A 27,374-nucleotide genomic window follows, 5' to 3' on the forward strand; every position below is an offset into this window, starting at 1 on the left:
CTCACTGACTGTTGTGTCCTCCTGCTTTCCCGTCTGCTTCACTCGACCACTTTCCATTCTCTATCTCGCCACAATTACAGCCGGGGACTATCTGATGGAAACCACCTTGTTCCATATTCCAGTCACTCATCAGATTCATCAGACCGGCTCCATATTTTGGCAGCCGTTGGCATGCTGCTGCAGCTGAAGGGACAGATACACAAAGACGTGACTTGGTGTGACGGTCCTTTTGTCTTTCCTTTCCAAAAGCTTCCCGAAAGCCTTTATTAACACCCGAGTTACTGGCATGGGTTGAATCTGTGTGGGAGTACATGTGATCGGGTTAACGTGCAGGTGGATGCAGCTCAGACAATGCCTGGCTTTGGTCAACAGCCATCTCTGTGAGGGACGGAAAGTTGATTTAATGATGCTGCTGTTTAAATATTATATAACTTGACTCTTCTGACAGAGACAGAGACAATATGAGAGTGTGTGAGTGCGAGGAAGCAAGGCCAGAATTGAAAATGAAACAAACACTGCTTCAATTGTAGACTTGAGTGCAGACAGTAAGATGAATCTATGACAGCTGTTTTATATAAATGGATTAAATGTGAATTCAATGCAGCGGCATTACCAGAGTCCCTACGGAGCATTAAAAAGTTTTAAACGGCAAAAAAATTAATCAGTCAGAAAATAAGGCTTAAATTGGTCTTAAAAAGTACTAAGACATAAAATGTATGATTTTTTTTCTGACATTGCATTTTTAAATCTCAAAAATAACAGGAAGCTTTAAAAAATTCATTGAATACCACTTGCATTGCTATAAATATTTGGGCAAAACTTCTCCCTATCCCTCAGTAATTTGTATGAGGTCTTTTTTTTTCATCATTTTTTCTCCCGCAGTTGTGGTTATGGTGAAATCAGTCTTAAATTTCATTCAAAGTGTAACTGAAAAAGTCTTAAAAAGTCCTAAATTCAACTTGCTGTAAGCTGTAGGCACGCTGATTATGTGCACTTCAGAGACGAGTAAAATACAAACTCCAGTTTAATTTAACCTTTGGTCTTATCATTACTTCATCCAGGTTGGTAGGTTGGCAGGTATTCTGCATACCAGTATGCCCCAAAAGGTTCTCACTTAAATTCAGTGGGGGATCGGGGTTTTCCAGGATATTCACACCATGTCACATCAATAGCCACATTTACACGCCTGCTCAAGTCGGGAATAACGCTGTTATGCTGCCTCGCCATTATGTATAAAAGATACAGTCGCCGTTGAAAACTGCCCGTAATACCACCCAAAAGCTCCTATTCTGGCTAGCATAAACTCCGAAGCCAATAATGTTGTGTTAAATGTCACACCTGTTGCACCTCTTTGGATTCCATGATGCCAGCATGCTGTCTAAAATCACACGCTGGAGCAGAATCATGCCGCCTTGTTTTGGCTCTGTGTAAAAATACAAAGGAGTCATAAAGATGGGACTTCATAGTGGCTCTTTAGCGTGATCTCTCTCTCATCAAATAAGTTCTCTGGTGGTTTTGCATTGCACCTTTCGTTGTTGGACTCATTTTAGACACAAAAAAAGGATCAGAATGAATGCAGCAGAACCAGAGGGGATGGAGGTGCAGGTCCTCGAACCCCATCAGCTACTGGTCTAAAGAAGATTTAGCCGATGAGGCCAAGACTGCGGTCACTGTTTACAGCCTGATTAGCACATTGAGATGCTGCACACACAGGCATGGCTCTCTGAGAACAGATATCAGTGCAGAAATAAAGCTAATAAAAAGCTAAATCATTGTCAGACAATTAGCCGATGCATTCTAAGGTTGCATGTCGGCCAATGCATTCATTCTGTTTTTCTCTTCACACAAACAATTTACCTTCACGCAACCACAGAAAATAAAGAGATGATTATACAAACAAGCAGAAAGACCAAAAAAAAAAGAATATTTACAGACAAACACATGTTGACTTGGTTTATATAATTAAGGAGTGAGAATAAGGATACTTTATGTTCTGATGGGGGTGCTGGGAGCCCAACACCCCCATCATTTTTAAGATGGCTCTTTATTTTTTATATTTATTACTATATTTTCATTCTTTTTTTTATAATGTTTTTAATGTGTTTTCACTTTTTGAGTGAATGGGAGCAGCATCAGTTTTCTTTGGGATAAATAAAGTATCTATCATAAGTCATTGAATATTGATTAACCAGCTTCCTTATTAATTTAAACCTGTACTGTAATTAATAAAACATATTTACCCAAAATCAAATAGCTACAATTTTTCACTATTATTTACAGGAAAAAAATAGATTCTGCATTCATTTGCAGATATCTGTTAATAAAAATTAATCCCTAACTGTTTTGACTCAACTCTTAATTGGGATTTCTCTCGCCATCCACCGCGTTACATCATGTATCAGCGCCGCTCCATCTTTCCCCATCACAGGGAATCACCATAGGAAAAATGGATTATATCACGAACATCATATGGAAACTATCTCTGCATTTGCTCGACATTGGAATGAGACATTCCCTGTTTAATTGAATCCAAATTGCATTTCTTCCTTGTTAGGCATCTGGTCATTGTCTTTTTGAAGGACAGTTTTTTTTTCCAGACAGTCCGGGTGAACGAAGGGTGAATGAGGTGCCTCGTTCTGACCAGACCCTAATGTTCCACTGTAAAAGTAACCAGACTGAGACTGAGATCTAATGTGCTACTTTCACAGCAGATATTTAGACGTCTGAACACCTCCAAGGTTCAGTTAGTGCATTTACAGTACATTAAATATTTATAAAACAATACCTAATTTTAAATTTCATTCTGCACGGTGTTAACAACACTGAAATTAAAGCATTTAGATATATATTTTTCTTTTTTTGACATATTTTTATTTATATATATATATATAATAATAATATTTTTTTTTCTTTCTTTCTTTTTTAAAAAAAATATGTTTATATATGTATATTTTTTTTCTAAAGTAACAAATCATACTTTGTAATGTTTGCCGTTTTTCATTTCCCTCTTTGTAAAAGGTTATTTCAAATTGTTCAGTTTCAAAGAAATTAATTGTTCATTTTAGGATCTAATATTTCAAGTCCAAAACTTAAGCTCTAATCAGACTGGGCTGGTAAAAATCAGACAAAAAATTCTGAAGTTGAAAAATTAAACCTTGAGCATTGTTTATCAAGGATAAGCATTCAGGCTTGAATTGAGTTGATTTCTGCACAGTCAGAAAGGTCAAGTTCAGTCAGTCACATGATCCAAGAAAGAGAAGTACAGATGAGAGGCTGGAAACCCCACAAAATTCTGAATTTGTCAAAAAAAAACCCAAAATAAAACAGGTTTTTGAAATCGCAAAATTAACTTTTGAATTTAAAGACCACACGAGTCAAGATAGATGGTAGATCAAATACTTCAGTGCAATGACAAATATTAAGTAGTGACTATGTTTCACAACTCAATTTCCAGTTGGTTATAAAATAAAATTTGTCTTTACTTTAAAACTGACACCTCTATTTTTTTTTTTTTGTGTGTGTGTGTGTGTGTGTGTGTATTTTTTTTTGTGTGTGTGTGTGTGTGTGTGTGTGTGTGTGTGTGTGTGTGTGTGTGTGTGTGTGTGTGTGTGTGTGTGTGTGTGTGTGTGTGTGTGTGTTTGGGTGCATTTTTTTGTAAAGGTGCATTTCTTCTCCCTCTTGCAACAGTTCTTGGTTGCTGTACATAATACAATTTATTACACTTAAGTACACTTTATTTATTTAGGTACACCTGTTAATTTTAATGTTGCCCAATGCAGCTGCTCTGTCAAAAATGATAACGTTAAGTGTTGACTGACACTGTCAGAGGTGTAATTTTAACTATTTGTCAGTATAATGCAGCGCAGTGACACACCGCTTATTAAGATGTAAGTGATAAACCTGTAATTAGATCAAGACCTCTTGGAAAGTTTTCACAAAAACTTATGTTATACATGTTTTTTGGGTAAAGCATGATTCAGATGTGTTGTAATGAGTTGTATTAGACTGTGTAATTTACCTAAAAAAGTAAAGTGCTGTGTCTAGGTCTCACCACATGAGGGCAGTGTTAATAAATGTATGAAGTGGGGTGCTGAAAAGTATTTTTCTGAAACAGATGTTTGGTTTCAGATATAGATACATGCATCTGTCTTTCAGCTGCTTTTTTTGCATGCTTAACCTACATACATACACCACTGTGTACTTTGAGTATGGTATCTGATTGTTGCCTGTAACATATAATTATCTTGCAGTGTGCAGTAGTGGGTTGTGTTTTTCTGAATTTGTCTGGTGTCTGTGCACAGCGTCTGAGACGGCTCTGGCTGAGGTGGCTCTGAACATCCTGTGTCTGCTGATGAAGGAGCAGTGGAGCTGGCTGTGCACCGAAAACATTCAGAAGACCATCAGGCTGCTGTTTGGGACCCTCATTAACAGGTGACGTGCTACATTCATACTATAAAAAACACCTTGATTTGGTACCACTTATCAAAAGAGACACAGAGACACAGAAGCCAAAACATATTTTTAAGAAAATGGATTTAGATAAATGCATATGATAAGTAAAAAAAGGAAAAACAAGTTGGCAAAATGAAGCAGATTTTGAATACAGAAGGCTAAATCTGCAAGTAAGTCCAGAGGTGTAGAAATCCTAATGATGTGTTGGCATTTTTGTCATGATAGATTAAAAATGCAACACAAAAAAACATTAAAAAAAATAGAAATAAGAGATGACTGGTAGGCTATATACAAACGTAGGTCAAAAACTTGTGTCAGGTGCTCATGGAAAACAGTAACCAACAGGATAAACGGGAAGGAAATCCAGACACTCCGAAAAGGCGAAAAATGTGAAAAATATGACATGTCCCAAAACAGCTGAAAACTGCATAAAATAGCATGCTGAGGCCCGGCGTTGCACAGAATGATGCGGCCAAAAACACCATAATATAGCATGTCGAAAAAATGACCGAAAATGCTATAGAAAGCCTTTATTATGGTGTCTAAATCATTAAAGAAGCCAAAATGCTGCCTGCCGGTCTTTGTCAGGGCTTTAAAAACGAATAGCCATATTCCTCTGAATCATACCTGTACTTAATTCCAACATTGGCATGAAAACATTTAGTTTTTTAGCATTAATTACGATCTTTTACTGAGAGTGACATGATATCCTGCATCCTGCGCTGGCATGGTAACGCTAATGATGTGCAGATAAACTTTAAAAGTGAATATTCACTGGAAAATAAAAGTTACCGAACAAGACGCGACACAACCAAACACTGACTCGTTATTACCCACAATGCCCCTTTTTTCAGTGAGCTCTACAGCTACACTTCATAAGCGCAGAAAGACGATGCTGTAGTTTTGTTGCTTTTACTTACTTTACCAGGGATAACCCGCTCAATTCAACCCTGCTTCAGGAAACTGTGGAAAAAAAACTAAAATGACAATATTTCAAATTTGGATTGAGGCTAATGTCTGAACATTTTTCATGCCTTTTATTATCAGAATCAGAATCAGCTTTATTGGCCAAGTATGCTTACACAAACAAGAAATTTGATTTTGGTTAGCTTTGCTCTCAATGTTCAGGTATTAGACATTGAATATAAAAAAATGAAAAGTTTTAGCTAATATATACAAATCCGTGTGCATGTAAGACCCTAAATTACATATTAATTACATATTAAGAAAGGTTTTTGGTGATTTGGGCTTCCCAGTAAACCTGACTAATGCTGCCACAACGAGGCAAATAGTTTTCTGTCTCTTTAAACAGCGGTCGTCTCTGGATGACTGTCTTCTTAAAGTGCTTTAACAATCTCCTCTGCAGCAGAGAAGTGATGGAAACTTCTGCATAGTAGGGGGTCGAGTCTGTGGACTCAGCCAGGTCAGGACATGAGAACACGTGGTTCCACAGAGACGGCTGTTTATGAGCTGGAGAGGGGACTCTGGAGCATGCACGTTATTTGTCGATAGAGCCAATATTTCAGACAAGAGTTGACAAGGAGCCTTTGCAATGATGCATGTTTTAAAAATCAGGTAGCATCACTTTCCATGCAGCACACCTATTAATCACTCAACAGAAACTATAAAGAAATGCGCTGATCAGAGGAGCTTGCTCTTAGTTTTTTTAATTTTTAACATATTTTTATTTAACTTCCACACAACATAGCAGGAAGACAACACTGGAATAAAATAAACCCATATGTGTACATAAACATAATACAGACAATCAGCTGCATACTGAGACTTGCAGTTGCACAAAATAAAGGCCCACTGTGATTGGCTGCAAAATGATGCAAGAAAATAGGTAAACATAACTTAATTTAATTCATTTGGAGTTATATTTAATGAGGCAGGGTCACAGTTTGGCTAAAATGTGCTTCAGATTCTCACAAATTTATCAGAAGAGCCATTTAATATAAATCTCAGTTTGAAACGCTGCATCACCTCCCTCAGCCGCTGAGGCCAGCTTCTTCCACTGGAGCAGGATCGATCTTCTTCGCTCTTACTTTTTGAATAGTATGTCGTCTTTTCACTGTCACATCTGTTGTGTACGAGTAGAACAGACGTGCATGCGTGCTCCACTGTTTGGCCCTCAGTGAAACGCCTGACATCGACTCCCCAGACATTTGTCGCAGATAGGTATACCTCCTGCTGCCAGTAAACAGAACATGCAGACAATGTTCTCAGGTTCTAGTGTTTGTGGTGTTAGAGCTGCGACCTCACGTTCCCCTGGGGTGTCAGTGCCGGAATATCGTTTCTTCATATTGATACTGGTTCCTCTATTTTAAGCAGCTCCAAGTATGAAAGGCCTTGTGCTTTTGTTCGGCCTCGTCTATATTAGGCTGCAGTCTGTCAACAGTGGCGTGACAGCTCTCAGCGCGGCGAGTGTCTCCTCTCATCAGCTGGTTTCTCTGTGCAGAGGAGGCAAGATGCTCCAGACTGCTGCAGATAGAAACACCACCTATGAGACTGTGGTATTAAGTAGCTTTATGTTCTTTTTTTTTTTTTTAAATAAATGCAAAGTAGTGTTTGGTAAGTAGATGAATTAATAAATGTGCAAAAGTAAAGCAGCAAAAGCTTACATAAAAATTAAAATTACATAAATGCCTTATATAAAAGCCGCCCTACCAAAAGGAAAAAGTGATCTGAATGAGGGTTCAAATTGTTAGCGTATGTCAGGGTGTTTTAAAGCGTCTGGGCCCACAACCTTTGGGCTTCAGCCAGGATTTACTGATGGTTACCAGAACCATGCCTGAGTATTACGGGATGCGCTACATCTGATTAAGAGATACAAAAGACAAAGCAGTAGCAGTTTTAGTGTCCATTCCAAGCCAAGCCTTAAAGGAGCTATTTGTAATTACCAGCCACCCAGTCCAACTGATGGGGAGCTGCATTTCACCCTTTAAATGTCGCTTTACTGCTGTGTCCATGCAGCCGCAATTTACAGTCATCAGTCATAAATAAATGCAACTCATTACTGACAGCAGAGCAAGAACACAGCAGGTCAAAATAAGGCTTTTGACCTTCATTTTGTTTGTCTTGATTTATTTTATTTTATTTTATTCATTAGCAACATTAAAAACAGTAACAGAAAACAGGACAAATATATATATATATACAAAAATAATACAGCCAGTCAAGGTTGCTAGCATTTTATTTTATTTTAATTTTAATTTTAATTTTTTTTATTTTTTTTTTTATTTTATTTTATTTTTTTATTTTAATTTTAAATTTTTATTTTAATGTTTATTTATTTTAATTTAATTTAATTTAATTTAATTAGCAGTAACAGAAAACAGAGCAAAAAGCATACAGAAGAAAACAGGGTGCTGGGGGCCTAGAAACCCAAATTAGCTTTAAAAAGGTCATACAACAAATTGTAAGTAACACATTAAATTACATACTTTGATGCACGCGATATACGCAATGGGGTCAACAACAAAAAAACAATGATGTGATGATGTTTTGGCTACATGCCCATGACCGTCTATAAATGAATGATAATTGGCTATGTGTGGTACGCCAAAAAGAGGGATGAAAGTTTTTCCCTCCAGTCAACATTTTGAAGTATTCTTGGGCAAGATAACCGAACCCCAATGTGCTTCTGATGGCTGTTCAATCAATGTGTGAGGTCTGGATCTTCAACAGGCGGTCTGTGGCCCCAAGGAGGTCCTCAGAATTGCTGCAGAGAGGCCGCAAAATTACAACTTATTACTTTAGTTAAAGGTTCAATTAATTTTTTTCTAAAAGTAAAATGTGTCTAAAAATGCAGATAAACATGGATTCAACATATAAGTGATAAATGGGTCTATTCATAAAACCTCTTCAGTGTACAACCTGAAACTGTTACCCATGAACCCTTGTGCAGCTGTGAGCTAGCTGAGGCTAAATCACCGTGCAGCACCTTTTTCTCCGCATATTGACCAAATAGCTGTATTATTATTCCAAGTGTACGGACATTCGTTAGAGCCACAGTGGATGGATTTGTAACTTTTTTGAGCAAGCGACTCCTACGTACCATCTACCTCATAAACCACAGCTGGAAGTGCTTGTTTACAAAAAGGGGGTGCAGCTTCTCAGTTAGCGACTGTGTTAAATGAGCATTTAAAATCAGCTTGAAATTGAATGTTGTATGTATTGTTGTCCAAAGTATTGCCATAATATTGTTTTGATGGTACCAGTGATTTACACCCTTAGTTGAGAACCGCGTCCTTAACTCATACACTCTGAATTTCACCGAGAGCAAAAGACCTTGTTGTGCTCACTGTTGGTTCCTTAAAGTTTTTTACTCACTAAAATTTCAAGACCACAGAGAAAAAAAGTCCAGAGAAGTATAAGTAAGTTTTTTGCAGGGTTTTTTTTGTGTTTTTATTAATAAACTGATCATCAGAATGATTATTTTTTTATATAATGTGACAGCTGTTTGGTGGGAGGCAAATAGAAGCTGCAGGCAGTAGAAACCTCATCCATGCCAGTCTACAGATGTAGTGGATACATCTGTGTCAGAATTTAATTTTGAATTACAAGTGGGTACAGAAAGCATGTGTATGTGCGTGGGAGATGAAACCAGGACCCAACAGGCCAAATCTGGGTCTGCGTGCATGTGTGTGTGTGTGTGTGTGTGACAGGTCTGGCTGGAAAAGCCGGCTCTCTGCTCCTATAAATGGGGTCCAAGGCGAGGCTCTGGTTTGGGAGATGTCTGATTTTTATGGACTGGAAAGTGGGACAGTTTGAGATGAATATAGTCTCTTAGACGGCAGTCTGGATGGAAAATCCAGCTGGATCCAGTGTCTAGATGTACTGTAGATGTAGACGAGTGCAGCCACGTTATGTCAACATCTCGAGCATTGGTGGAGATACTTTGTGTTCTGTTTGGTTTCAAGTGTCTGTAAACACAATGCTTCCTATATTTGACAGAAAAAGGTGAGTTGGTGATCATTTTGAGGTAAACATCCTGCAATACTTTGAGAAAAGCTAGCTGAGAACTATGTCAGCGTTCAAAAGCGTGTGACGTCAATTCCATAAATGCATTTGTGACAGTGTTAAGGTCGGTTTGCCCCGCAACAGAATGAAATACGCCCTTTGAGACTCCATTACATATTTTTCTGTGGTAAGTACGTGCCCTGGCTACAACATTGGCTGCAATCGTGTGGTGGAGAAAGTGGGTTAGTGGCGATGATGATACAATATAATGATTGTAATTAATCAAATTGCATCAAGTGGTTCAGGTTTTCTTGGCAAGCGCTTTTGCCATTGGACTGAGTTCAGTAAGACACTGTAAGTGTGGAACATTCCCCCTGCGAGTCCAGAGGACACGTCATATCGGCCGACTTTTTTGCCCTACTTGGAGAATGCACAGGTGCTGTTTGTCGGGGCACCTGTGCTGCCATGCCGTCGGTTTAGGCCTCCACACCTTCGAAAGCTGTTGCCTGAGGCATTATGTTTTTAGGTTGTCCATACTTCTGTCCCATATCTCCAGAAAGCCTTGATGGACTTTCTTCAAATTTGGCACAAACGTCCACTGAAGGATGAACTGATTACATTTTGGTGGTTAAAGGTTAAAGGTCAAGGTCACTGTGATCTTGTCTTTCTCATTCACCTTAACATGATATCTCAAGAACTCCTTGAGGGAAATTCTTTAAATTCGGCATAAGCATCCCGTTGAACTCAAGGATGAACTTATTACATTTTGGTGGTTAAAGGTTAAAGGTCAAGGCCACTGTGATCTCGTCTTTCTCATTCACCTGAACGTGATATCTCAAGAAGTCCTTGAGGGAAATTCTTTAAATTTGGCATAAACATCCCGTTGAACTCAAGGATGAACTGATTACATTTTCTTGGTCGTGGTTTAAAGGTCAAGGTCACTGTGGTCTCATCTATCTCATTCTCCTGAAAGTGATATCTCAAGAACAAGTTTAGGGAATTTCTTTAAATTGAGCAAAAACTTGGATTCAAATATGAATAAGTTACATTTTTGTGGTTACAGGTCAAGGGTCAAGGTCAGTATGATCTCATCTGTCTCATTTGCCTGAATACGATATCTCAAGAACACTTTCAGAGAATTTCCTCAAATTTGGCTTCAACGTCCACTTGGACTCAAGGATAAACTAATTAAATTGTGGTGGTCATGGGTCAAGGGCCAATGATCAAGGTCAATAAGATCTCTTCTGTCTCATTCTCCTGAATGCAATATCTCAAGAAAACCTTGAGATAATTTCTTTAAATTTGGCGCAAACGTCCTCTTGGACCCAAGGTTAAGGTGATTTGATTTTGGTGGTCACAGGTCAAATATCAAGATCACTGGTACCTTGTCTGTCTCATACTAGTGACAGCAATACAGAATTTCTTCAAATTTGGCACAGTCATCCACTTGGTCTCAGGGACGAACTGATTAGATATTGGTGGTCAGAGGTCAAGGTCACTATGACCTTATTAGTGATTTGATTAGTGATTTGATCTGATTTAAATTTGGTGGTTGAAATTCAAAGGTCAAGGTTACTCAGACAAATATACTACTCTCACACAAAAAATAAATCTTTCTGGCTGTTGTATAGACCATCTGTGCTGGTTAAAGATGTGTGGAAGCAGCCATGTTCAAGAATTTGTAGCGTCTTTGCAGCAACATCCGTATTTGAAGCATTATAAACTGTCATAGCCGCACAGGACTACGAGCGGACGTAGAGGTAAACCGTGACTGCAGCTTGACTGGTCTGCGGAGGCAAACCACAGCAAGGCAGAAATTCCAGTCCTGGTTCGTCAGTGGGGTAATTGTTGGTTTTAACGGGCTCCTGTATCTGTTTGCAGGCAAGAAAGTCCACTCATGAAAAGACCTACAGAGCATCCCAGCAGGGGGAGCTAACATTTTTAAGACACAAATTACAGTAGTAAAAAAAATAAACAATAAATTTATTTAAAAATAGATCAGTTAATAATAATAAATAATAATTATGATAATAAAATAGTAATAATAATGATGATGATGATGATGATGATGATAATAATAATAATAATAATAATAATAATAATAACAATAATAAAAAATAATAATAACAATAATAATAACAATAATAATAATAATAATAACAATAATAATAATTTAAAAATCAATAAAATGAAATATAAAATAAAGATAATGATAAATAAAATAAAATAATTATTATTTCTTCATTATTTAAATACATATTACTGTGATTTGTGTCTTAAAAATGTTGGCTCCCCCTGCTGGGATGCGCTGTAGGTGTTTTCATGTCCTGACTTATAGCTGTCCCCACCTGTGGGCTTTCTCTGTGATATTGAATGTAAATGTAAACGCTAAAGAAGGACGTCTTGCCCGAAACGTCCATGTGGCAATAAAAAAATGCTATAATTGGAGTGCTGTCGTGCGACCGACGTTGTGTCTTATTTTTACTTGCGTATTTGTTTACAACTTGTTTAACTTCACCGAACTCCATGTGGCACCTCTGCTCTGCCAGTTGTTTTCTGCACCTGTCACACAATGACATGATTCTTTATTTTTACTGCCTAAAACGGCATATTAATACTTCCATAAACAAATCAATGGTACCACAAGTCCTCGCTGACAGCTTGATGATGGAGGTGAGGATGAAGCAGGGCATGGAGGATTTAGAGCTTGTCAGCAGTTGTCATAGAGAGCCCTCCGACTCTCTCAATCTTTTTCTTTCGCTCCTTCTGTCTCTGCTTCAGCTACACTGTTAATTAATACCCAGGGATCTCTAACTGACATCCAGTGGCCAGCTTGGGTTTCAGCCGTGGTGAACAACAAGTTGTTTGGCTTCAGGGAAAGTGGTTTCGCTCTCGCTGCTGCACGATTTAGCCTGTGACCACATTGTGGCATTTGGCGAGAATTCTGAAGATGTGGTCAGGACTCCAACATTAACAAAATATATAACACCGCCTCTTATAAGTAGTATGTTTTATTCACCGTGAGTTGACTCACGTGCTTTTTCACAATTTGTTTTTCAATTTTTGCAGTTGGCTGTTTGCCTTTTGAAAGCAGACGGTTTGCACAGAGCATGTGCAGATGGATTGCTTCAGAGCACTGGAGCACGCTTATCCAATAACAACAGTCCCGAATGTTAATCTGGCTATTATAGTCATTCCTAATATGATGTTTTCGCTACAGGCTCATGTAGATGAAATTATAAAGACCACGTCGTCAAATACAGTTTGTATGAAAAGTCATAACAAAGCCAGAGACTATAACTTTCAAAGTAGGTGGTTTTAAAGGCACATTAAAACAGTGTTCAGGGCTCTAATAAAAAACAATATGAGCTCATGGGCTGCAAACTTTTGTTTTTTGTTTTATATTTTCAGGTGCATCTCACAGTCTTCATCAGCAGAAGGCTCTGTTATTGTTCAGTTATGGATAGGATGAGATCATGACATAGCCCTCTGGCAATACTAGTACCCCAAACTGATAGCAATACCAGAAGAGTACATCATTTGATACTTTAAAAAAAAAAATAATAATTTTGACGACCATCATGTGAATGGACAAATGCAGTTGCGTGAAATACCGCCAGATAACACAGGTGTGTGGTACGGCCGTGCTTGCAGTACTCTGCACTCGACTTCACCGCCTCACAGATTGTACCGTCTAAACGCTGTAAAATCTGGTTTTCTTTCTTAAAATAATCTTGGAAACAATTACATTGAAAGTGGGAAGGAAATAAAACTGTTGATCATAATCCATGTTTACTTTATTTTAAATTACGAAACATACTCAACATTTAGCTGTATTTACTTAATTTTGTAAAGTTGTTGCAACTTAGAAATGACACGTGTAACTATCTTGCTCTTTCAAAGTGTTTGCAACTTCAGTAAACCAATTTAGTTCAACTTACTTTGATTGTGACAAAGAGAATTTAGCCAAGTTACAAGATTGATGAGTTCTGTTTTGTTAACATGTTTAAGAAAATACAAATATGATTGCAACCAGCAGAATGCAGATATATAGCAACTTAGTTTACTGAAGCTGCTAAAACTTAGAAATATTGATTTAATTAGACTTTTAGACTTATTAGACTTAGACATTTTTAAGTTGCAACAACTTTGCTAAATCAAGTAATTATGACTAAATTTTAAGTAAACTTAACAAAATTCACCCCATAGGTCATGAGTTGGCCTCGGCAACAAGAAAAAGTCTTAACTACACGCCATTAGAGTCCTAAAAAAGCAGGTTTAAAACAAAGGCACTTCAGGCGCATGGGAACCGATTTCTCCTGCTAAACAGCTTGTGCTTCCCCCAACTGGGCTACAATTCCATTAATGCAGATTTAGGAAATAAAATGTAAAAGAAATCAAAGATACATGACTTTGATATTTGAATATCTTGTTTTGCATTTACGTAACCTTCGTATCTGCAGACGGCCACTGCAGGAGCTACATTTTGAGCTTCTAGTAACAAGTGTGGCACACTTAGAAGAGCATTAATTTAAAATTATTTACAAATTTAATTCAATTTTGCTACCATTAGAAAACCCTCATCGGCTGTTATTCATCCTTTGTGAGGCCGCTGCATTAGCAGCTCAATTCAGGCTCAACTAAGGACCCCAGCTAGCTCCATGCCGCTGTCATGTGTTGAGCAGATCCATATGTAGCGATGTTTACCCAAGTCAAACGGCTCATTTGCCTGGTAGTCTGCTGCAGGCTCGCCGCCATCTCCACCAGGGAGACAGAAAAAAGTTCAAATGAATCAGTCCAGGCTCTCTGGTCTAAAATTACTGCGTGTCCGAATATGTATCAGCAGATATTTAGTTTGAGGTATTAGCAGCATGTGAAAATAGTCATGTGTGTCTGACTTTGAACACAAGACTATTTTTAATCGCCTAGGTGTGACCTGCTGTTGTTCCAAGGATTTACTCTCTTTTTTCATTTTGGCACCTCTCTGTGACTTTACATGTGTCAGAGCAAGATTTTTTTTATCATGTCTTAACATAACAGAAAACCTCATGCCGTGTTAATGTGAGGACCTAATGACTCTCAGTGACAGCGATGTGGGGAATCCAGGGATTTAAGTCTCTCTTCTTTAAACGATTGGCCCAAAAACAGAGATCCATCCTCGACTCAGGAGGATTTTTGACACCGCTGGTTGTTTTTACAGTGAGGACGTGATACCAGAGTCCTCTGCTGTTTTTCTGCTCCGGTGCTGTTCCTTGACGTATGGCTTCCCGGGGCCAGGCGTGAGGTATAAACAGAAAAACCCTGCTTCCAGGCTGCAAGCGTCTCCTGTCAGCAGGAATTCTCAGGCTGAGTGTGCCGGTGGTCAGACAGGTGACAGATTTGGTATTGGTGGGAAGAAGAAGAGGGTGTGTTGGATGGAAAAGATGCTGTTACATAATGGTGCAGGCTATCTATCAGCCTTTGTGGAGTGGAGGAGGTGCGACGTTCCTGGACAAGCTGTTCCTGAGATGAGACAAATTCAGACGCACTCCTCACGGTGGGATCAGACCGTCTGAGTGCTTTATATTTCACCCCGTGTTTCAGTTGGAAGTGCGCCCTGTGTCATGTCACCATCACGTTTGCTCGGGGCATTATTCCGTTTATACATCGACAGACGTTTCTGAAATATAAATATTGTCTTCCATTACAGGCTAATAGTAGTCTGCAGTTGCTTTCCAATTCCTGCAGACCGATGTAATCGTCTCAGGGGGACATAATAGGTCAAATACCTAGGTCACTTATCGTGAAGGTTATGAAACACACTTAAACCCCCGTGTGCCATCAGTTAAAGCTTGTCCGCCTCTGTGTCCATTTATCCTTATTTAGTGTGAGTTGTAGGGACACCAAAATCCTCCCTCCCCAGGACATGAACTGTCCACACTCTTGGTAAAGTTAGATGGAGGACAAGTGCCGCGTGCTGTCGGGATGTTTGCAAAATGAAGTGACCCTTTGGCCCCTCTACATCCCTGGTGTCTGTTTCCACCGCTCACCTGAGCCTGGGGCCCGGAGATGTGGCTCCAAAGTCATGGTTGGTCTTCTGTCTCCAGAGACATACTTGTGCAATGACATCTCGTCTGCCGAAAACTGTCTGGAGGCTTCTTTTAGCTCAAACAGGACCTGGTTATACTTGCCTGTGTTTGCCATAAATGGTAACTAAAATAAATCCCAGCGGAGTCCAACACATTCATAGTTGTTGGCCAGCTCAGCTGATGTTTCGCGTGTATTTGGATTCTCTTGCGTCACTGATTATTGGTTTTCGGCCAAGTATTTGAAGCATCTTCGCTTCATCTTGATTGTCTTGATTGTATCACGTAGATTCGTGGCGTTGAGCCCAACAGTTGTTCATTTAATCAGTTGTTTCAGATCCTTGAGCTTGTGAGTGTAACTGGACTCTCTCACAACTCTCAAAGAGCGTCTAATTGAGATTAAAACAACACAGTGTGCGTCACAGCTAAAGAATTTAAGTCAAAACTAGAAAAGCACGTCCAGTAGGGTACAGAGGCTGTATGCACAAAGCCTCTAAAGCCTCCTGCAGACTGAGAGATGACCTACATCTATCGACGTAAAAACGCACGGACAAAACATTGTCGGCCTGTGTCATCCATCTATGCCACTGTAGCAGTGATAGAAAAACAAACAAACAAATTGAGCCCCTCGCTATAGCGGCATTTATGTGTGTCGGAAAAAGTCTGAAGAAGAGGAGGAGGAGAACGTGGACGCGGTCGTGGCTGGGTAAAAGACGTCAACTTGGTATGCGAGTTTTGCAATGAGAGTCACACAGTGCGATGGTCATCCCAAATTTCTGACACTGTCAAAATCTTATCCCAGGCTGTCTTTGATCACACGACTGTGACAGCCGTCCTTGAGCCTCACTGTGCTGCCTGGACCTCCACGTCCAAAGATATCAGCACGTTTCTTTAACGTTGGTCATCTTTTGTCTGCGATGTCCCAAAATCGCTCAGTGTATACCGACTTAAGAATTCTCCCCGGGAGCCCCTAACTAAGCCTGAAAGTTTCTAGCTAGGAGTCTTGACTCAAAACTGCTTTAGGACATTTCTCAGAGCAAATCTGAGCAAGGAAGGAAGAGAAACTTTAACCTGAGTGAGGAGGTGCTGTTCACCCCGTTGCTAGGTATGGTGCATTCTTTTAACAGATGTGATTGGTTGTCACAGACATGCTTTTTTGTTAGCCTGCGTGGTGTGGACATCCAGTGGAAATAAAATGAACTGCGTCACAACATGAGACTGTGAGACACGTTTTTGTGTGATCACTGCTGCTCTGAAACATTTTCCCAGTTTCCATTGTTGTGCACTTTTTAACTCAAAAAGAAACTTTTCGGAGGCGTAGTCGCTGTAAGAAATATAAAGATCTTAAATCAAAGACCTGAGTTGGTTTGCAAAGAGACTGAGGCATGCCACATTTGACAGACAGTGATATAACTTCTCTTAGTGGCCGGTCCTTTTTCACACACAATCAAAACAGACATTGGATTCATTCTTCTTGATTTTTCACCGTTTCCTAAAATCATCTGATCGTGGTACCATGAAAACATTTTTTCAATAAAGAGAACTTTAGATATCCTTTTTCCAGGATGATGATTAACTTAGCTGAGTCATACACAAGATAAGACAAGAAATGAAATATAGAGTAGCGTGTGTGGTATATGTGAAAATATGTGATTAATAATGACGTTGCTATAAATTTCCACCACACCATTAATCTTCGACTTGTGATCACTTAATTTCTGGCGTTACGTCATTGTTGTGTTGGGTGGAAGATGTGAGCGCATGTCTGATGAGATCTGCCACAAACGTTATCCCTGCACCATCGAGCATTTGGAGAATATTTCTCCTTCCTCTTTGTCTTTTTACCATTTTCTCCTCTGGTTACGAAACTCTTAAGCTTCTAAAAGTCCTCCTCTCTACTCCTAACAGTCTACAGCAACCTTAGGTGTTCGCTTAAGAGCTTAAGGTGATTAACTTTTATCTTCATCAGGACCTAGTCTTAACTTTCAGGGAAAATTCTTAGAAAACCAAAAAATATTAAGAATTTTCTCAGAATTTCGTCACTAGAAGCAACTCTTTAATTTGTATTAGGAAGCTTTTTTTCTCCGTTTTAATAAATTCTTCAATTTAATAAAATCACCATCTTTGTTAGAACTACCACTCATTTAAGAAGCAGTGCACTACCTCTGCTTTTTCTCTTTTTTTCTTTCTTTATTTAACAAAAAAATTCTACAAAACATGCCAGATAAACAAGAACACAAACATACATGAGAGCACAGATAATTGACATTTACACAGAAAAAATATTATTATTAATAATAATAGTAATAAATAATCATAATATCAATACACAAATCAATAAAAATCCTAAAATAAAAATCAAAAAATAGATAAATAAAAGAAAGAGTGGACACGGAAAAATAATTCATGTCACATTTGGGGGGTTTGCCACGTAAGTTCTTGTAATAGTCTAAAAATCTGTTACTTTTTTTGTTATTTGTAAGAGCAATAGAGGAGAGCACTGAGTTAAAATCAGTCAATAAAAAATGGAAAGAGGGTTGTGAACTTAAAGATTTTTGTTGAGTGACAAACAATTTCCCAATCAAAATAAAAAAATAACAAAATAGTTCAAATATTTGTTACTTTTGTCATCATAATGACAGATTATATCTTTAAGGGTAAAATCATGAGTAATATTGCAGTCATTGAAAACATGAGAACCTAAGTTAGACCAAAAAGTCATTGTTATTTTACACCGAAAAAATAAATTTAAGTTTTTGCATCTGCATATTTGGAAATTATAGAATTTACTGGATAGACAGCCACTAAATCTCCTTAAATCTTACACTCTGCTCCTTTAAATCAGCATGACTGTAACACACTATGTTTTTTTCTTAATTTTCTTCATGATCAGTGCTGTTTACCCAAAAAAACAAAAAAAAATGCCACTAAAGAAGGCACCGACATCTGCAAAAAGTTCATAAAAGCAGCAACTTGATACATCTGGCTGGTGACACACACATATTTTGCAGACTTCTCCTCAGATGATCCACACTTGTGTATCAATGCGACTTTAATGGTTACACTACATGTTTTGTTGAATTTAAGCTGCAGTAAGCCCCCAGGCGGAGAGCAGAACATTGGTTGGGCACTCTCCTCTTTCTTGAAAAATATCTTTGACGGAGCAGAGCTGGAAAACAACTGGCGGTTTTCATGGTAGCAATAATTCTGTAGAGTCTTAAGACTCTACCAGACCGCAATCTCTCATATAGAATTACTTGGCATTTGTCAGCTCTAATTGGTTGCAAGCACTCTCTGTGTGTGTGTGTGCATGTGCGTGTGTGTGTGTGTGTGTGTGTGTGTGTGTGTGTGTGTGTGTGTGTGCGCGCGCGTGCGTGTGTGTGTGCAGGGTCTAAATCTGTGTGTGGTTGCATGCGCCAAAGGGAAAAGTAATCTCTTTGGTGATTGCCATAAGACTGCAATGGTGATGACAGCAGAGACTGAGTTAGATGGATGTTATTGTAGCACAGGCAGGAACACTGACCTGTGTGTGTGTGTGTGTGTGTGTGTGTGTGTGTGTGTGTGTGTGTGTTGAGGTTTGCATGCACCGACCTTTCTCGCCGTTTGTCCCGTGTGCTATATGTGTCAGTTTGCGCATAGATGTGACGGTGTTAATGCAAACCTCTGTGTCCCACATGTGATTAAATTCTGGCTCACGGCTCTAACGTCACATGTCTGTTTTGACCAGCCGTGGGGAACAAGGCGCCACGACAGTCCCAGTAAAACCAGACCCGCCACGTACATACACACACACAGAGCTGACTATAGACAGCCGCGCTGTAAGAGGGCACCGCGGCCTGAATGGAGGTGGTGATGTGATGAGCCCTGAGCCAGAGGGCTGGACGGAGGTGCACGCCTCGATGAGAGCAGACACATCACACGCTTCGGTCAAAACAACTGTGCTAACCGCTGACGTCTGTGTCAGAACTGAGTCATTAGGAATTCTGGTGTGGATTTTTGTCTTTCTGTAGTATGACTGCACTGTGTAGGCTGTTATATGATGATGAAACCTTCCTGTTTTTGCCTTTTTGCCCTCTTGTATTGAGAGCTTATGGAGCCATCATGGCTTTCGCATCTGTTTGTACGTTTCCGTGGTTTTGGCCACAAGTACACTCTTACACTGTAGCTGCTTTTCACACAGAGATTTAGGGCCGCAACGGAGTCCCCTCTTTATTCCGCCCCTGCACTTCGTTTCACTCCTGTGTGTGATTAGACGCTGCATCACAGCATCCCGCGTTTCAGAGGAGGTATGACGGGCGTGATGAGCGTCCCCTCTACCGTGACGTATAACATGTGCATCAGCAGCACTTTCTAAACAATCAAAAAGTTATAACATGTCCATCACAATCTGTTTAGTTAGTGTCTCTGTTATATGACAGCTGATCTCGTCCTCTCCTCGGAGGGTAAAGAGCTCCTGAATCTTGATTTTTTTCTCGGTTTTTGTGGACATTTATGGCCGCCGTTCTTCTTTGAATTAGCTGCTAAAAGCTGCTTTTTAAATCTCCCGCGATCGATCGCACACATAAACATTTTGTCAAAACGTCTCACTCTTGCCGCCCATGGTCGTGTCTTTCAGGCTTTACATTTTACACAGAACTTGTTACGGTGCTGTTAGTATTTCCCTTTCCGGCTTTCCATGATTCGATGTTATTTAAAGAACAGTGAAGCGGCGTGAAATTCCCGCCTCGGACAGTCGATGTAAATGTGGCTAGAGACACTGTAATCAGCACTTGGAAAAGCACTTAAGCACTGTCACCTCACCTTTGAGAGGATAAATGGTTACCGTAAATGAATGAATGAATTGAATTTTGTTTCACAAATAATATAATAAAACATAATGTGTTCAAGGACCGTCAGAAATGTGAAAATCCAATGAAAATTGTAATGGCAAAAAAAATTTAAAGAAAAAAATGTTGAAAGAATAAAAAATGGCCAAATTATTTTTTCTTTATAAATTGCCATTTAAAAAAAAATGAAACACAGAAATGGCCATTTTTTTAAAGAAAAAATGCCTATATACATTATTTAAAAATATGCAGTAGAATAAATACAGACATTTACGTGAATCCCTCCCCAGTGCTTGAAAAAAATACTTGACATGCCTCCCCCTTTTTGCAGGACCCCTCCTCTCTTATAAATAACGAGCAGTCCCTTAGTTATATTTAGATATTCAGTGCTAAACCTGTTCTTAATCCTTTTTTTAACATTACATATTTTAAAAACAACCTATAAGAGTATTGATGGTCATTTCATAAAATGCATGGTCTTGAAAATTAAAGTTATGGAAGTATCATTGAAAATTTATTAGTGAAAATGTGTATGAACCCTATTAGAGGCAAATAAAGAAATTTCAAAGCCTCTGACATTTTCTTTCTTTCCAAATTGAGCTGCTACTCTAAACACATCAAATACTCATGACTAAAGAGGAAAAACTGGAAGTTGGGAAAAATATCACTCATTAATTAAAAGTTGAACTTACTGAATCTGCTTCTTCATCAAGCTTTTAATGGATGTGGTCTCGTTTGACTGACAGTGGCCTGGCAACATTAGCAAACGAGCCTGCGACTGTCATCGCTTTTTAATTCAAACGTTGCCAAACTCTGATGCACAGAAGATGCACATGACATCATCCTTTTCCAGCTGAGCCTCGCCCTTTTCGAAACCAGGCAGATGAGCTCAGAGAAAAACACAAACAAAGAAATCTCTTACGTGATCTTCGCCAACACTGTTCTAACTCCGGCAGAAAAGCTCGTGATCGTGTTGGACCGCCAGCTGGCTTTTCATACTCGATAATGACTGAAATAACCCAGAAATCCAGAAAAGCAACAAGGCAAAGCTGCTTTATTTATATAGCACATTTGGTACAACAGGGCAATTCAAACAGGGAATTAAAACATAATTAAGGATACAGATTCACAATATACAAGTAAAGAGATAAGATATAAAAGGTCAAATTGATTACTAAATAAATTAGTGATTTTAAAATAAAAGTCACCATTGAAAATAGCAAAAGTGCAGACAAAAGGTCTGTCTTTTGTCTGCACTTTTAATTCATCTTTTTTATTTATTCTTTATTTCATCTCGACCATGTTTAGTTTTATTATTAGTACTATTATTTCTGTGCTTACTGCTAATATCCTATGAATTGTATGTACTCTTATTTATATGGGTTGTAGTTATTTTTGCTTTGTAATTGTTTCTCTCTTATTTAATTCTCCTTTAATTCTGTCTGGTGTTAGTTTGTCATTATGGTTTGGCTCTTATAGTTAGGTTGCAGGAAACTCTTCTTGCTTCTGCCTTGTTTGTCAAAGCACTTTAGGCATATATATATATATAAAGTTATATTATTATTGTCTCCAGTCAAACGATACCTGCATTAAATCCTTTTTTGTGCCCGCGGTCTGATACTGAACTGTTCGACTCCCCGTCGGTTCAGCAAACTTTCTGTTGCTGCCGTCACTGGAGCTGCTCTCATCTACAAACTGTGAGTTTAATTTCTGCCTGGTTAGCACGAGCCTACGCAGCTTGGCTAACATCCGACATTTAATGGTCCGTCAAACTCGCACACCAACAGTGAATTGGCTCGACTCCTTCTTTAAGCCTTTGGGACTGTTTGATGCATTTTACGTGCTTTTCATTCTTCATTTTTTGATCATTTTAGCTGTGTTTATGCGTATGGCATTAAATGCATGTATTATTTCTGGGTGTCATTTTGGGCTTTTGCCTTGGAACTTGCAGTTTTTGCTATTTTCAACCTGATGACATCATTTTTACTATATTTTGCATATGGAGAAAATACATGCTATTTCCACTAGAACAGCTGAATCAATGTTGCTGCTAATCATTGTCATAACCAAGGCAATGATAATAAAACAAATATACTTAGCATTAGCATGTAGTATATTAAAAATAACTCATATTTCGTGCTGTTTTTTTTCATCCAGTGATATAATGACAAAAACCTGACATTTAAAGGTCTAAAATTCAGAAAATTAATGAGAATTTGATATTTATGATTAGGACTGATGTAGTTTAAAAAGTAAACTCAATAAAAGAACAAAATCATATTAACAACAAATCATCACTTTGTATGAAAAGTGCCATACAAATAAAGATTTGATTGATTAATGTGTAATATTTTTTTAAAGCCTGATTTTGGAAAGCTCATTTTGTGCGCACAGCGATACAAGTGTGTGTAATGTAAAAGCGGGCCCTAAGGGTTAAACCTGTTGGTAGGTATTCTGTTCTGTTAGCCGTGTGATGCCAACAGTTAGCCCTGTCACTGTGTGTGTGGCCGGGCAGACTCCCACAGCTGCTCTCCGGCAAAGAGCTCACAGTCCTGCAGCAGCAGCAACAACCCTCACAGTTTGTAGTGTATTGAAGTACAACAGTTTTTTTTCTCAGCAAACATCATAATGGAAAAAAATCTTTTTGTTGAGGGCAAATCTATTTGGTTGCCCAAATACATTATGGGGAACGTGTTGTTTTTAGCACAGGACAAATTAATTTACTAAATGCTATAAACACCATCATGCTACTATATCCACAAATAGTGTATGTTGTAAATAAACAGATGCAGTGTTAATCTTAGTCTCTACTTCTGTCTGTAGCCGTGACTCTTCTGAACATGGGTTGACTGTTAATGCTCGACCATTAACACTTTGTCGTTTTGACCGACCTCTAATTTTATCTCTGCTTCTTAAACTGAACAGAGCTACGTTTGGCGAGCACGGGGCACCGACTTTATTTTGGCCACAACAGTTTCTCATAAAAGAAACAATGGAATGTACTATACATATTAGAGCTGTATGATTGACATATGAGATATATATCGAGGCAGTTATGGAGAAAAAAAAGAGGTTGCAGCGTCTGGAATGAATCATTGTTGTTATAGTGCTCAGTTACTTCAGGATTCACATAAATCTCTCTAAATGTCTAGATGGGCCTCTTGTGAGCTATACTTTAGCGGCGCTAAACCCCATTTAAACAGGATTTATTTCTAAAAAACAAATTGGATTATTTTTAATAATGTCTGTGCTGATCAGTGGTTTTAATCCTGCTCAGTCAGCATATGTGTCTGATGTTTTCCTCTCTATTTCTGTATTAATTAACTTTGCCAAATATGTTTCTTCTGCACATTCGGGTCCCATCAGGACACACAAGGTCAAGGGATTTTTCTGAAAAATATCTTCAATTACCTACCACATGTTGTAATTTTGGAAATGGATATATTGATGCCAGGGCTGCTGCTCTGAAATGATGAGAAGCATGGTGAAAACTGTTTGTTTTACCAACCTCCCTGGAATATTAATCCCATCTGCATGTGGCTTACAGGAGATAATAATAGACCATATAATAACTAGTTATGTCACAAAGACACTCTTTGTTAATCCTCAGGGACTGTTTGGCATATTTTACGCCCTTTTCATTCTTAATTTGTTGATAATTTTGGCTGTGTTTGCGCATATGGCATAAATTTTGAAAAGACTGTGTATTTCTGTTTAATTTCCAGCTCAGTTCCTACAATAAGTCTAAAATACACTGTGTAAACAAAATTGTTGTATTTATACTGTGCCATTGAAACCCATTCAAACTGCGATTTTTTATCCTGCAGCCATCAAAGCACAAAAACATGCATTGTATTATTTCTGGGTGTCATTCTGAGCTTTTTCCTTGGAATTTGTAATTTTTACTATTTTCCACCTGATTTTTTTTTTTTTTTTTTTTTTTTTGCCATTATTGGCATACGAAGAAAATACATGCTATTTCCACCACTTGTTCATGTTAGAAATGTGCTTGATTAAGAAAACTTACAATGATTTCACTATAATTTTTTTGTTGTGATTTCAGATTTAACAATGGCATAATCGTTTTACTGTTTATTGTTTGCTCCGTGCATACCGTAAAACTTAAAGTAATAGCCCGGGCTATTATATGCTTAAATCATTGACCTCAACAGGTTTATATTCAAGACAGGCATCAGTAAGGGATAGGCTTTTCTTTCTTTTCACACAAAACTGTTGCTTAGCTAAGATGGGAAATACAATCAAATTGTATATTTAACCCTGTGAAACCAGGGCAAATTGCCTTTATTTATTCCTTTATTTATTTATCCAAACATGGGAAGAAGGTAAAGAGTAACTAAAGACATGACAAAAGTACTAGAAAATTACCTGAAAATTTTCCAAAAAACTTAAAAAGAAAAGAAAAGAAAGGAGATAAAACAAACAACAGAAAAAATACAAAGCGTTAAAAAAAAATCTTTAAAATTATAATAATTCTGTAAAATTAATAACAATGAAAACAATTCACTGGACATCTTTCCTTAGCTTTTATTGAAAAAAGTCTCTTTTTTGCGTCTCTCTTGTTTATTATGCCGATAGCCCACCACCCGGTTTTACACAACCAAAGAGTTTCTTTAAAAATGAGCAGCATGGCAACCAGACCGGTCTTACAGTTGAGACAGGCCTTTATTTGTCTAAAAATGTCGCCACACCGGGCTAGTAAAAGGGTCTGCGCATTTAATTGGGGCTAGGCTTTTAGTCGAAGTTTTACGGTATCCGCGACTTCTGTTCAGTCTGAGTCTCTGGTGTGCCCTCTAGTGGAATCCTCCAGTAACGTGGAGTAAACGGGCAAGTATCTGAACGATGACGTTCATGTCGCAGCTGGTCACGGTTATAAAGCACGTGTACCTCTGACCTTCCCCGGCCGTTCTTCGGTCATGATCTGAGCTCGTCTCCGCATGCCTCGTGTCTGCCCTCACGGCCGTGTCCACATCAGGCCTGGTGATTCTTCCGTTAGGCTCACAGGCTACAGATAAATGATCTCATCTGTGGGGACGTAAACTGTTCACATGGTGTTCATCTTCTCCTGCTGTTCCCTCTGATGCAACATCACTTACTGACAATGCAACTCTTAATGGGAACCGGGATAAACAGAGAGGATCCACAGCGTCACAAAATCACCTCAGCACTGAGGTCACAGTTCAGCAGGTTCATATTTATAAATGATTCGTGATTTTAATCGTTTTTTTCCCTTCTTTAAAACAAACTACAGCTGACAAAGACTCAAAGTTTTGCTTCTATTTTAGCAGTAAAAATTAAAGGCAAACTTGTCTTAAAAGTGCAACTATGTAGTTTCAGGGGAATTGTTTAAATTTGCACTGCAGTAGTTTCACAAAACATATTTACATGAATTAATTTGTGACTGCATCAGTAACAGATTTGCAGCGGGTCGCTTTCCTGTCATACGGGACACAGCAGGAAAATGATTCCACTGATTTCGGCTGCTTTTTACTGGCTGTTTGTGGGCTGACGCAGTCGTGTGCATCTCAGAGTGAGACACATTTGCCCCTCGGCTGCTGCCTCTGTCTGAGATGTTGAAGTAAATCGGTTGCTGCTGCCTTTAGTGGCAACAGCCTTCAAACTTTGCAGCGGACTCTGGTTTGTTCGAGATCTGGGGGCAGCGGAGGAGAAAATCGAATCACAGATTTGGATTAACTGATAAAGTCGATTTATTGCCCAGCCCCGGTTTTCAGTACAGCAGCAGAAAGTCTCGTTTGTTGGTCGCATTCTTCCCCATGAAACTCTGCGTGCATTATCAACTCGATAAATCGATAATTCAGGTGATTGACTGAATTCACTTCATGATTCAGCACAAATGATATTTTAATAGATTTATGTGCACCCTGATGTTGAAGAATAGAAGGTTATGTGGAGTCAACCAAAACATTTTTACATGTAGGGTGACACAAATATTGAACAGAGAGTTATGATAATTGTGATTTATTTAACCCTTTGAAACCTGGATGATCATCAGTTTTCTTATGCTGGGTTTCACAAGCTTTTTGACTCTTAAAACTGAAGCAAACTGGTTTGATTTCTTTGTAAAACACCAGGAAAAAGGCAGTGACCAGCTTTGAAAGAAATATCTCAAAAGTTGCAAGAAATAGGTAAGCAGAAGTAGAAGATGACAAGATAATTGCCTAAAAATTATTCTTCTAAAAAAGAGAGGAGGATTACTAAAAAACATACCTAAAAAGTTAGGGAAAATGCCCTAAAAATATATATATTTATAAATGAAATAATTTTATTTTTGAAATTATTTCATGAAAAAAATCTAATATATGAAATAAATACATAGATTTTTTTTTCAACACTCTTTTCGGTCTTTTTTTTAACATTATTTTACATATTTTTTTTATAACTTTTTTTTTGCTAATTATTGGGCCACATCTTGTTAAGTTGATGTTGCCATCTTCCCTGTGTTTTTGAAAGAAATCAAACCAGTTTGCTCAGGTTTCAAAGGGTGTGTTCACACATTTTACGACGTCCGTGTCACGCGTGTCTGCTGCAACAGATGCCCTCCTGTTTTAATCAGTCCGGCTGTTTTCACAGATCACGTAATGACTTCAAGTCTGTTGTCTTCACTTTTATGTGTAACAGCAGTGAGAGTGTATTTGGCTTTATAGGAGTGCACAGGTGACCCGAAGAGAAACATTTTGACATGATACTGTACAGTATCATGTCAAAATGTTTCTCTTGTTTTTGTATATGTTAGAGGATAATTTTTTGGTCTAATTTTGATGTTTGATCTTAAGCAGTGTCTTGTTATCCCATGTGGGATGGCCAAATGTTTGGCATGACTCGGACGACAGCTGTAAACTATAACCTGCAGCAAAGGTAATTGCTTTTTAAGGTTTGCAGAACCTCAGTTTTATTGTTAAAATCTTGAAAGCATTTAAGATCAGAGAGGGAAGAAGTTTCAAGGGCGCTTATATTTACCAGCTGACGTAAAAATCTAGAGGCAAGCTACACTTTCTTCCTATGGAGCTTTCAATTGGGAACTTTTACT

At 38.4% G+C, this 27,374-nt stretch overlaps 1 protein-coding gene across 2 annotated transcripts in view; it reads left to right on the forward strand.

The window, feature by feature from the left end:
* Nucleotides 1-27,374, forward strand: part of LOC121942922 (sorting nexin-19-like) — a 53,520-nt gene that overhangs the window by 9,447 nt on the left and 16,699 nt on the right. For both annotated transcript variants that reach the window (XM_042486228.1, XM_042486229.1), the window contains exon 11: nucleotides 4,302-4,431. In XM_042486228.1, coding sequence (XP_042342162.1) covers nucleotides 4,302-4,431 — 130 coding nt within the window. The remainder of the gene's footprint in view (nucleotides 1-4,301; nucleotides 4,432-27,374) is intronic.

The sequence above is a fragment of the Plectropomus leopardus genome, chromosome 5, assembly GCF_008729295.1.
Source record: "Plectropomus leopardus isolate mb chromosome 5, YSFRI_Pleo_2.0, whole genome shotgun sequence".
NCBI classification, from domain to species: Eukaryota; Metazoa; Chordata; class Actinopteri; order Perciformes; family Serranidae; genus Plectropomus; species Plectropomus leopardus.